The sequence below is a fragment of the Scyliorhinus canicula genome, chromosome 16 (genome assembly GCF_902713615.1).
Source record: "Scyliorhinus canicula chromosome 16, sScyCan1.1, whole genome shotgun sequence".
Classification (NCBI taxonomy): Eukaryota; Metazoa; Chordata; class Chondrichthyes; order Carcharhiniformes; family Scyliorhinidae; genus Scyliorhinus; species Scyliorhinus canicula.
In genome coordinates, this window is record NC_052161.1 from 90,677,817 (window position 1) to 90,691,385 (window position 13,569).

Here is a 13,569-nt window from a genome sequence, read left to right on the forward strand (position 1 = left end):
CAGAGGACAACGACACAACAACAACACATATCCCCATGACCACCAATCTGACACACAACAAAATGTAACAAGGACATAGTCACGTGCATCGCAAACCTTTTCTCTACCAGCAACGTACAGCTGGCACGTAACTGTGAATTAGTAACGACTTAACTCACACACGTGCCAAGTCGAACATGTAACAAGAACACATGGAAATTGAGGAGTAACTAACATAACAATACGAGGGTCATGTGACTGAGGCCCAATGGACACACAGTTAGGATTCAACGTATGTGTTATGTGTGGTACGTTAAACACAATTAAGACATAACATGCACAGAATTAAAGTGCAATGGAAGCATTACAGAATTCGAACAGGTGCAGGACTCACACGTAACTAGGATGTAACTACAATGTAACTTCCATGTGACTGAGGTGTCACTGATAGGAAAGAGGTATATTGCTGAGGTGTGTGAGAAAGGAAATTCAATTTGTAATCATTGTTTAACAGACCTGTACTGATGTAGAATGGAAACAAGGAGTAACTGACACATAACTAAGCTGTAACAGGTACATTACTAAGTTGTAACAAACACATTACTAATGTGGAACAAAGACAATTTCTATGGTGTAACAGACACATAACACAGGTGTAAAAGACACATAACGCAGGTGTAACATACATGCAACTAAGATGTAACAGACATGTAACTAAGGTGCAACAGAGATATAACTAAGGTGCAACAGAGAGATAACTAAGGTGTTACAGCATTTAACTATGGTGTGACAGACACATAACTAAGGTGTAACAGGCACATAACTAAGGTGTGACAGACACATCACTAGGATGTAACTAACATGGAACTAAGGTGTGACAGACACATAACTAAAGTGTGACAGATACATAATTTACATGTAACAGAGACCCAACTAAGGTGGAACAGACATGTAACTAAGGTATAACAGAGATATAATTAAGGTGTTACAGCATTTAACGAAGGTGTGACAGACACATAACTGATGTGTTGGGTACTCTGGATCTGTGGAGACTGTGTTTACCTCAGCAGTAACACATACAGGCTACCAACACTTGGAATAGTACAGCACTATTTTATTAAGCTGGAAACTGTTGAACCTATTTTCACTGTGGGTCGACACTATGTTAGATTAAACTAAAGACCTATGCCTATCCTAACCAGTCTATACTCTCAGCACATGGTAAAGATCTGTGCTACAAGCTGTGAGCTCTGTCCTTCTTGGAGGCTGCACCCCGAATGAGCGGGAAAACTGATGCCCTCTGTCTTTATAGTGAGTGTTCTCTAACTGGTGATTGGCTGCGGTGTTGTGTGTTGATTGGTCTTGCTCTGTGTCAATCAGTGTGTGTCTGCACCATGATATACTGGTGTGTATATTATGACAATAACTAAGATGCAACAGAGACATAAATAAGGTGTAATAGGCACATAACTAAGATGTAACAGACACATAACTAAGGTGTAATAGAGACATAACTACTGTCATGTGAGAGCACCTTTAAGAAATTGATGTTTATCAAATAGCTGAAGTGGATGTACCTTTAAGAAATGGTACCTTTATCAAATAGCTGCAGTGATGTCAGCGTGTTGCTGGAGCTGGGCTGTCTGTCTGTTTTAAGTTTTGTTTTTGAGCTGGCAGTTACAGTGTGTGTTAAGTTTTGTTTCCAGAGTTGGATCTGCATCCACCCAAACAAGGTGTAATTGATGTCACTGATAGGAAAGAGGTATATTGCTGAGGTGTGTGAGAAAGAGGAAATTCAATTTGTAACCATTGTTTAACAGACCTGTACTGAGGTAGAAAGGAAATAAGGAGTAACTGACACATAAATAAACTGCAACAGGTACATTACTAAGTTGTAACAAACATGTAACTAATGTGGAACAAAGACATAGCTATGGTGTAACAGACACATAACACAGGTGTAAGAGACATGCAACTAAGATGTAACAGACATGTAACTAAGGTGCAACAGAGATATAACTAAGGTGCAACAGAGAGATAACTAAGGTTTTACAGCATTTAACTAAGGTGTGACAGAAACATAACAAAGGTGTAACAGGCACATAACTAAGGTGTGACAGACACATAACCAAAGTGTGACAGATATATAACTAACGTGTAAGAGAGATATAACTAAGGAGCAGCAGAGATATAATTAAGGTGTTACAGCATTTAATGAAGGTGTGACAGACACATAACTAAGGTGTAACAGACACACAACTAAGATGCAACAGAGACATAAATAAGGTGTAATAGGCACATAACTAAGGTGTAACAAACACATAACTAAAGTGCAAAAAATACATAATGAGGTGTAGCAGACGTGTAACTAAGGTGTAACAGACATAATTAAAGTGCAACAGAGATATAAATAAGGTGTAACAGGCATGGAACTAAGGTGTAACAGGCAGATAATGAAGTTGTAACAGACACATAACTAAGCTATAGCAGACATGCAACTAATCTGTAACAGACATGAAACTAAGGTGCATCAGACACAAAATGAAGGTGCAACAGACACATAAGAACATAAGAACTAGGAGCAGGAGTAGGCCATCTGGCCCCTCGAGCCTGCTCCACCATTCAATGAGATCATGGCTGATCTTTTGTGGACTCAGCTCCAGTTTCCGGCCCGAACACCATAACCCTTAATCCCTTTATTCTTCATAAAACTATCGATCTTTACCTTAAAAACATTTAATGAAGGAGCCTCAACTGCTTCACTGGGCAAGGAATTCCATAGATTCACAACCCTTTGGGTGAAGAAGTTCCTCCTAAACTCAGTCCTAAATCTACTTCCCCTTATTTTGAGGCTATGCCCCCTGGTTCTACTTTCACCCGCCAGTGGAAACAATCTGCCCACATCTATCCTATCTATTCCCTTCATAATTTTATATGTTTCTATAAGATCCCCCTTCATCCTTCTAAATTCCAATGAGTACAGTCCCAGTCTACTCAACCTCTCCTCGTAATCCAACCCCTTCAGCTCTGGGATTAATCTAGTGAATCTCCTCTGCACACCCTCCAGCGCCAGTACGTCCTTTCTCACGTAAGGAGACCAAAACTGAACATAATACTCCAGGTGTGGCCTCACTAACACCTTATACAATTGCAGCATAACCTCCCTAGTCTTAAACTCCACCCCTCTAGCAATGAAGGACAAAACTCCATTTGCCTTCATAATCACCTGTTGCACCTGTAAACCAACTTCCTGTGACTCATGCACTAGCACACTCAAGTCTCTCTGCACAGCAGCATGCTTTAATATTTTATCGTTTAAATAATAATCCCGTTTGCTGTTATTCCTACCAAAATGGATAACCTCACATTTGGCAACATTGTATTCCATCTGCCAGACCCTCGCCCATTCACTTAACCTATCCAAATCCCTCTGCAGACTTCCAGTATCCTCTGCACTTTTCGCTTTACCACTCATCTTAGTGTCATCTGCAAACTTGGACACATTGCCCTTGGTCCCCAACTCCAAATCATCTATGTAACTTGTGAACAATTGTGGGCCCAACACGGATCCCTGAGGGACACCACTTGGTACTGATCGCCAACCAGAGAAACACCCATTAATCCCCACTCTTTACTTTCTATTAATTAACGAATCCTCTGTCCATGCTACTACTTTACCCTTAATGCCATGCATCTTTATCTTATGCAGCACCTGCAGCACCTGTGTGGCACCTTGTCAAAGGTTTTCTGGAAATCCAGATATACCACATCCATTGGCTCCCCATTATCTACTGCACTGGTAATGTCCTCAAAAAATTCCACTAAATTAGTTAGGCACGACCTGCCCTTTATGAACCCATGCTGCGTCTGCCCAATGGGACAATTTCTATCCAGATGCCTCGCTATTTCTTCCTTGATGCTAGATTCCAGCATTTTCCCTACTACCGAAGTTAAGCTCACTGGCCTATAATTACCCCCTCTCTGCCTACCTCCTTTTTTAAACAGTGGTGTCACGTTTGCTAATTTCCAATCCACAGGGACCACCCCAGAGTCTAGTGAATTTTGGTGAATCATCACTAGTGCATCTGCAATTTCCCTAGCCATCTCTTTTTTTTTACCTTTTAAAAAAAAAAAAATTTAGAGTACCCAATTATTTTTTCCAATTAAGGGGCAATTTAGTGTGGCCAATCCACCTATCTTGCACATCTTTTGGGTTGTGGGGGTGAAACCCACGCAGACACGGGGAGAATGCGCAAACTCCACACGGACAGTGACCCAGGGCCAGGATTCGAACCCGTGTCCTCAATACCGTAGGCAGCAATGCTAACCACTGTGCCACTATGCTGCCCCCCCTAGCCATCTCTTTTAGCACTCTGGGATGCATTCCACCAGGGCCACAGACTTGTCTACCTTTAGCCCCATTAGCTTGCCCATCATTGCTTCCTTAGTGATAACAATCCTCTCAAGTTCCTCACCTGTCATAACCTCATTTCTATCAGTCACTGGCATGTTATTTGTGTCTTCCACTGTGAAGACCGACCCAAAAAACCTGTTCAGTTCCTCAGCCATTTCCTCATCTCCCATTATTAAAACTCCCTTATCATCCTCTAAAGGACCAATATTTACCTTAGCCACTCTTTTTTGTTTTATATATTTGTAAAAACTTTTACTGTCTGTTTTTATATTCTGAGCAAGTTTACTCTCATACTCTATCTTACTCTACTTTATAGCTTTTTTAGTAGCTTTCTGTTGCCCCCTAAAGATTTCCCAGTCCTCTAATCTCCCATCAATCGTTGCCACTTTGTATGCTTTTTCCTTTAATTTGATACTCTCCCTTATTTCCTTAGATATCCACGGTCGATTTTCCCTCTTTCTACCGTTCTTCCTTTTTGTTGGTATAAACCTTTGCTGAGCACTGTGAAAAATCGCTTGGAAGGTTCTCCACTGTTCCTCAACTGTTCCACCATAAAGTCTTTGCTCCCAGTCTACTTTAGCCAGTTCTTCTCTCATCCCATTGTAATCTCCTTTGTTTAAACAAAAAACACTAGTATTTGATTTTACCTTCTCACCCTCCATCTGTATTTTAATTTCCACAATATTGTCATCGCTCCTTCCGAGAGGATCTCTAACTATGAGATCATGAATCAATCCTGTCTCATTACACAGGACAAGATCTAGGACCGCTTGTTCCCTCGTAGGCTCCATTACATACTGTTCTAGGAAACTATCGCGGATACATTCTATAAACTCTTCCTCAAGGTTGCCTTGACCGACCTGGTTAAACCAATCGACATGTAGATTAAAATCCCCCATGATAACTGCTGTACCATTTCTACATGCATCAGTTATTTCTTTGTTTATTGCCTGCCCCACCATAACGTTACTATTTGGTGACCGATAGACAATTCCTATCAGTGACTTTTTCGCCTTACTATTCCTGATTTCCACCCAAATGGATTCAACCTTATCCTCCATAGCACCGATGTCATCCCTTACTATTGCCCGGATGTCATCCTTAAAAAACAGAGCAACACCACCTCCTTAACCATCCACTCTGTCCTTCCGAATAGTTTGATACCCTCGGATATTCAACTCCCAGTCGTGACCATCCTTTAACCATGTTTCAGTAATGGCCACTAAATCATAGTCATTCACGATGATTTGCACCATCAACTCATTTACTTTTATTCCTTTTAGTATTACTGGGCCTATTCACTGAGCTCCCCTCAGTCACTGTACTTTGTACTATCGCCCTTTTTGATTTTTGACTATGTCTTCTCTGCCTTGCACTTTGGCCCTTACTTCCCTTTGCTTCTGTCCCTGTTTTACTACCTTCCAACTTCCTGCATCGGTTCCCATCCCCCTGCCACATTAGTTTAAACCCTCCCCAACAGCTCTAGCAAACAGCCCCCCGAGGACATCGGTTCCAGGTGCAGACCGTCTGGTTTGTACTGGTCCCACCTCCCCCAGAACCGGTCCCAATGCCCCAGGAATTTGAATCCCTCCCTCTTGCACCATCTCTCGAGCCATGCATTCATCTTATCTATCCAGACATTCCTACTCTGACCAGCTCGTGGCACTGGTAGCAATCCTGAGGTTACTACCTTTGAGGTCCTACTTTTTAGTTTAACTCTTAACTCCCTGAATTCAGCTTGTACGACCTCATCCCATTTTTTACCTATATCGTTGGTGCCTATGTGCACCACGACAGCTGGCTGTTCAACCGCCCCCCCCCCCCCCCCCCCCCCCCCAGAATGTCCTGCAGCCACTCCGCGACATCCTTGACCCTTGCACCAGGGAGGCAACATACCATCCTGGAGTCTCGATTGCGTCCACAGAACTGCCTGTCTATTCCCCTTACGATTGAGTGCCCTATCACTATAGCCTTGCCATTATTTTTCCTGCCCTGCTGCACAGCAGAGCCAGCCACGGTGCCATGAACCTTGCTGGTGCTGCCTTCCCCTGGTGAGCCATCTCCCTCAATAGTATCCAAAGCGGTATATCTGTTTTGCAGGGAGATGACCGCAAGGGACACCTGCACTGCCTTCCTACTCTTGCTCTGTCTTTTGGTCACCCATTTTCTATCTCCCTCAGTAACTTTCACCTGTAACTAAGCTGTAACAGACGCACAGCTAAGGTGTAATAGACACATAACTAAGGTGTAACAGACACATAACTAAGGTGTAACAGACACATAATTAAGGTGTAATAGAGACATAACTACTGTCATGTGAGAGTACCTATAATAAATTGATGTTTATCAAATAGCTGCCGTGGATGTACCTTTAAGAAATAGGTGTTTATCAAATAGCTGCAGTGATATCAGAGTTTTGGTGGAGCTGGGCTGTCTGCCTGTTTTGTCTTTTGTTTTTGAGCTGGCAGTTACATGGTGTGTTTAGTTTCGATTTCAGTGTTTTATCTGCATCCATCCAAAAAATATGTACGTTTGATCTCTCTCTGTATGAAAAGAATGTCTTCAGAGCACTTGCTAATTCAAAACTGATAACTGCTCTCAGTAGAGAATTTGAATCTGCTGTCTTTGTTAAAGAGGGTATTTGTCTGATGGATGTTGCTAGGAAAGATTAAGGGTTACTTATAGAGTACTGAATTCTTTAGGGGAATTATTTGAGTTGATAGTTGCTAAGATGTTTGCTGTGTGTTTATAAAATGTTAACTGGATTCATATAATAAACATTGTTATGTTTTAAAAGTACTTTAGACCTCTGTTGCATCACACAGTGCCCTTGTGCTCTCCATAACCAAAATCTATTAATATTTGTGGGTCAGGTGAACTCCATGATACACTTTGGGATTCTCTGAACCCTGACCCGTAATGCTAAGGTGTAACAGGCACATAACTCAGCTATAACAAACACATAACTAATGTGTAGCAGAGACATAACTATGCTGTAACTATCAGAGAGGAGGCGTAACAGGGGAAAACAACAAGTGCTTGAGCTGAAAAGGACACAGAAATTAGATCAAACAGATGTGTTGACTTAAGTGTAACTGACCATGAAACTGAAAGAATCAAGGCATAGATATTTAACCATTACTAACACAATTAAGATGTAAATAAGGTGTAGCAAATGTGACACAACAACTGTATCATAAAACAGACATACAATGTCAGTAACTGACCTGTTGGCCGGATCTCAGATTTTTGAGCGCGTGCAGCAAAATTCATCTCCGAATACGTTAACTCGTAATCATCTAGAGCAACTAAACAGAGACAAAACACTATGTGAACAGTTAAGGTACAGAGTAAAGCTCACTCTCCACTGTCCACATCAAATGTCCCAGGACAGGAACAGCACGGAGTTAGATACAGAGTAAAGCTCCCTTTACACTCCCCGCATCAAACACTTCCAGGACAGGAACAGCACGGCGTTAGATATAGAGTAAAGCTCCCTCTACACTGTCCCATCAAACACTCCCAGGACAGGTATAGCACAGGGTTAGATACAGAGTAAAGCTCCCTCTACACTGTCCCCATCAAACACTCCCAGGCTAAGTACTACATGGGGTTAGAAAGTACCTTCACACTGTCTGCATGAAAAATCCAGACCCAAAGGATAGGTACAGCATGGAGCCAGATACGGAGTAAAGCTACGTGTCCCCAACAGACAGTTCAAGGACAATTGCAGCATGGGGTTAGATATAGAGTAAGGCTCCCTCTACACTGTTTCCATCAAACACTCCCAGGACAAGTACAGGAAGGAGTTAGATACAGAGTTAAGCTCCTCTATACTGTCTCCGTCAAACACTCCCTGGACAGGTACAGCACAGGGTTAGATACAGAGTGAAGCTCCCATGACACTCTCCCCATCAAAACCTCCCAGGACAGGTGCAGCACGGGTTAGATACAGAGTAAAGCTCCCACTACACTGTCCCCAACAAACACTCGCAGGACAGATACAGCACGGCATTAGATACAGAGTAAAGTTCCCTCTACATTGCCACATCAAACACTCCCAGGACAGTTACAGCCTGGGGTTAGATATAGCAGAAAGTTCCCTCTACACTATTTCCCATCAAACACTCTAGTGCAGGTACAGCACTGGGTTAGACACAGGGTAATGCTTCCTCTATTCTCTCCCCATTAAACATGCCAAGACATGTATACCATGGGATTAGATACAGCGTAAGGCTCCATCTGCACAGAACCCATCAAACACTACGAGGACAGTTATAACACAGGGGTAGGTACAGAGTAAATCTCCCACGACGTTGTCCCCATCAAATCCTCCCAAGACAGGTGTTACAAGGGGTTAGATATGGAGTAAACCTCCTTCTATACTGTCCCCATTAACCATTCCCAGGACAGGTATAGTATGGGGTGATATACAGAGTAAAGCTCCCTCTACACTGTCCCCATCAAACACTCCCAGGACAGGTTGTGCATGGGGTTAGAAGCACAGTAAAGCTCCCTCTACACTGTCCCCATCAAACACTCCCAGAACAGGTACAGTACGGGGTTAGATACAGAGTAAAGCTCACTCTACACTGTCCCCATCAAATACTCCCAGGACAGGTACAGCACGGCCTTAGATACAGAGTAAATCTCCCTCTACATTGTCCCCATCAAACACTCCCAGGACACGTACAGCACGGCCTTAGATACAGAGTAAAACTCCCCCTACACTGTCCCCATCAAACACTCCCAGGACAGGTTGCGCATGGCATTAGATGCAGAGTAAAGCTCCCTCCACACTGTGCACATCAAACACTCCCAGGACAGGTACAGCACGGGGTTAGATACAGACTAACGCTCCCTCTACACTGTCCCCGTCAAATACTCCTGGGACAGGTACAGCATGGCCTTAGATACAGAGTAAAGCTCCCTCTACACTGTCCCCATCAAACACTCCCAGGACAGGTACAGCACGGGGTTAGATACAGAGTAAAGCTTCCTCAACCCTGTCCCCATCAAATACTCCAGAAGAGTTACAGCACGGGGTTAGATAGAAAGCAAACCTCAATCAACACTGTCCCCCATCAACCATTCCCAGGGCAGGAACAGTATGGGGTTAGAGGGATAAAGCTCCCTCGAAATTCCTTACATCAAACACTTGCAGGAGAGCTACAGCATTGGATTAGATACAGAGTAAAGCTCCCACTACACTGTCCCGATCAAACACTCCCAGGACAGGTACAGCACCGGGTTAGGTACAGAGTAAAGCTCCCTCTACACTGTCCCCATCAAACACTCCCAGGACAGCTACAGCACGGGGTTAGATACAGAGTAAAGCTCCCTCTACACCGTCCGCATCCAACACTCCCAGGACAGGTACAGTACGGGGTTAGATACAGAGTAAAGCTCCCTCCACACTGTCCCCATCAAACACTCCCAGGACAGGTGCAGCACAGGGTCTGATACAGAGTAAAGCTCCCTCTACACTGTCTCCATCAAACACTCTCTCTTTGTCTCTCTCTCCATCTGGGTCTCTCTTACTGCATGTTTCTCTCTCGCTATCTCGCTATTAAAAATTTTGTCTAGCCTACTGGGTGTTGTGTCATTGCTGATGTTTCTCAGATTGTTGTCAGTGTCCATGATGTGTGTGTGAATGTTTCTCTTGTTCTATGTCTCTCTGTCTCTCTCCCTTCCGTTTCTCTCCTTTCTCCTTCTCTCTTCCTCAGCTGTACTCAATCTTTCTTCAAACTTAGAAACGTGACCACAGTTTCCTCAAAACTGTTTGTGCCTCTGCTGCTTTTCGCACTGACACTTCCCCTGAGGTCAGAATGAGAGGCTGTTTGTACTGACTCCAGGGGCAACAGCCTCACTCTCTCTCTGTCTCTCACACCCACTTTGTCTCCTTCATTTCTCCACATACTTTATGTCTTTATCTCTCTCTCTCTGTCAGATTCCCGTTTATAGCCGTATTGCGGGAGGACACCTCGGAGGGCTCACACAATGAGTCAATCTGGATAGAGCTCAGGAACAGGAAGGGGGCAATCACAATGTTGAGGGTTTAGGGTTTATTACAGGCCCCCTAACTGCCAGCGAGAGATCGAGGAGCCGACAGGTAGAGAGATTTTGGATAGGTGCAAAAGTAACGCGGTTGTTGTGGTCGGGGATTTTAATTTCCCCTATATTGACTGGGACTCACTCAGTGCTGGGGGCTTGGATGGGGCAGAATTTGTAAGGAAGCCATCTTGATGCAAGATGTACATAGTCCAACTCGGGAAGGGAGAGTACTAGGTTGGTATTGGGGAATGAGCCTGGACAGGTGGTTGAGGTTTCAGATGTGGAACATTTTGGGAGTAGTGACCACAGTTCCAAATGTTTTAGGCTACTTTTGGATCGGGATGAGGGTAACCCTCGCATTAAGGTGCTAAACTGGGGAAATTACGATAATATTTGACAGGAATTGAAGAATTTGGTTTGGGTGCGGCTGTTGGAGGGTAAATCCACATCGGACATGAGGGAGTCTTTCAAGCGACAGTTGATTAGGATTCTGGAAGTCATGTTCCTGAGAGAACAAAGGATAAGTATGGGAAGTTTAGGGAGCCTTGGATAAGGAGGGATATTGTTAGCCTCATCAAAAAGAAAAAGGGGCTTTTGTACTGTCTCTGAGGGTGGAAACAGTGGAAACCCTCGAGGAAAATAAAGAAAATCGGAAGGTACTTAAGCGGGAGGTTAGGAAGGCTAGGAGGGGTCATGAAAAGACATTGTAAGAAGGATTAAGGCGAATCGCACAGATTTTTATTCATATGTAAAAATCAAGAGGGTGGTCAGGGAAAGAATTGGACCACCTAAACACAGTGGGGGGAATCTATGTGTCGAGCCAGAGGAAATGGGTGAGGTTTTAAATTAATACTTTGCATCAGTGTTCACCAAAGAAAAGGATTTTGTGGAAGATGATTCTTGGGTAGGATGTGTGGACAGTCTGGGTCATGTTGACAGCAAAAAGGAGAAGCTATTGGGTGTTTTAAAAGGCATTAAGGCAGATAGGGCCGGATGGTATTTCCCCCAGAATACAGAGGGAAGCAAGGGAGGAAGTTGCTGGTTTAGCTCACTCGGCTAAATCGCTGGCTTTTAAAGCAGACCAAGCAGGCCAGGAGCACGGTTCGATTCCCGTACCAGCCTCCCCGGACAGGCGCCGGAATGTGGCGACTAGGGGCTTTTCACAGTAACATCATTGAAGCCTACTCGTGACAATAAGTGATTTTCATTTCATTTTTAAATTGCTGGGCCTTGACTGACATCTTTGTATCCTCATTGGCTACAGGCGAGATCCCAGAGGACTGGAGAATAGCTAATGTGGTACCGCTGTTCAAGGAAGGTAGCAGGGAGGGTGGCATGGGGCGCAGTGGTTAGCACTGGGACTGCGCGCTGAGGACCCAGGTTTGAATCTCAGCCCTGGGTCACTGTCCGTGTGGAGTTTGCACATTCTCCACGTGTCTGCGTGGGTTTCAGTCCACAACCCAAAAATGTGCGGGTTAGGTGAATTAGCCACGCTAAATTACCCCTTATTTGGAAAAAAAAATAATTGTGTCCTTCAAATTTGTTAAAAAAAAAGGTAGCAGGGATAATCCAGGAAACTGTAGGTCGGTATGAGGTAAATTATTGGAGAGAATTCTCAGGGACAGGATTTATACCCATTTGGAAACAAGTGGACTCATTAGCGATAGACAGCATGATTTTTCGCATAATTTTTCAAACTTTCTTTCTCTGTCTCTCTCTGTCACTCTCACACCATCTTTCAAACTCTCTGGCTGGGATTCTCCGCCAGCCCTGTTTTCTGACATGGCCCCGCCGGAAGCGGGATTCTCTGTTCCCTCAGCCGGAAACCCGCTGGTGTGGGTGCGCTGCCAGCGAAGCGGAGGATCCCGCAGTCTGTCTCTCTCACTCTGTCTCTCTTTTTTTCAAACTCTCCCTCCCTGACTCTCACGCCATCTTTCAAAACATTCTCTCGCCCTCTCCCTATCTCTGGCTGTGTCTCCATCTCTGTCTCTCTCTCTGTCTCTCTCCCTCTTTCAAACTCTCCCTCCCTGACTCTCACGCCATCTTTCAAAACATTCTCTCGCCCTCTCCCTATCTCTGGCTGTGTCTCCATCTCTGTCTCTCTCCCTCTTTCAAACTCTCCCTCTCAGACTCTCTCACACCTTTTAAACTCTCTCTCACTCTCTGCCTCTCTTCCTCCCTATCTCTGTCTGTGTCTCCCTATCTGTCTCTCTCTATCTCTGTCTCCCTCTTTCTCTGTCCCTCTCCATCAGTCTCACTCTCACTCTCTCTCTCAACCTGTCTCTATCATTCTATCTCTCTTTTACTGGGCGGCACGGTGGCACAGAGTTCAGCACTGGTGCCTCACAGCGCCAGCGACCCCGGTTCTCCCTTTCTGTCTCTCTCTCTCTCCCTGTCCCTCACAGGCAAAATGCCCCTCTCCATCTCCCTCTGTTACTCTCTCTTTCTCCTTCTTTCTCACCCGCTCTCTCTGTCTATATCTCCCTCTCCCTCTCTCTGTGTCCCTTTCTCCCTTTTTATCTCTCTCTCTCTCTCTATCTATATCTCCCTCTCTAGCTCAATCTCTCTCTCTCGATCTCTCTCTCTCTGCCTGTCTCTCTATTTCTCGCCCTCTCTCCCTCTCTCCCTCTATTGAAACGTTTGTCTTACCTGGTCTGGGTGTTGTGTCTTTGCTGATGTTTCTCATATTGATGTAGGTGCTGTCCTGCTCCCTGGTTTGTGTCTGAGGGTCTCCCTCTCTCTCTCAGTCTCTCTCCTCCGTTCCTCTCCTGTCTCCTTCTCTCTCTCTCAAATGCGCTTCACTCTTTCCCCTGACTCAATGGCAGTGTGAGAACTTCCTCAAAGCTGTTTGTGCCTCTTTGTTCCTTTTCGCAATGCCATTTCCCGTGATATAAAAGTCTGTGGTTGTTCTGACTCTGTGTCCAGCAGTTTCCCAGCAACAATCTCTCACTCCACCTTTCATACTTTCTGGGCGGGATTGCCAACGCTGACGCCGAAATTGCAAAATGCGATTCGGAGGAGAATAGCTCCGGTACCTCGGAAATGGCATAAATGCGTCGCTTGCCGAGCGGGGTTGAATTACAGTAGGCATATCTGTGGTGAGCCACGTATGGCTACATAAG

General features: G+C 44.5%; 1 protein-coding gene across 1 annotated transcript in view; it reads right to left on the minus strand.

Annotated features, from left to right (window-relative positions):
* LOC119950653 (C-type lectin domain family 17, member A-like) overlaps positions 1-13,275 on the minus strand; it is a 56,733-nt gene extending 43,458 nt beyond the window's left edge. The window contains exons 1-2 of the mRNA XM_038773268.1: positions 13,097-13,275; positions 7,621-7,701 (exon numbers count right to left, since the gene is read on the minus strand). Coding sequence (XP_038629196.1) covers positions 7,621-7,701; positions 13,097-13,133 — 118 coding nt within the window. The 5' untranslated portion in view covers positions 13,134-13,275. The remainder of the gene's footprint in view (positions 1-7,620; positions 7,702-13,096) is intronic.
* Positions 13,276-13,569: the final 294 nt, after the last annotated feature.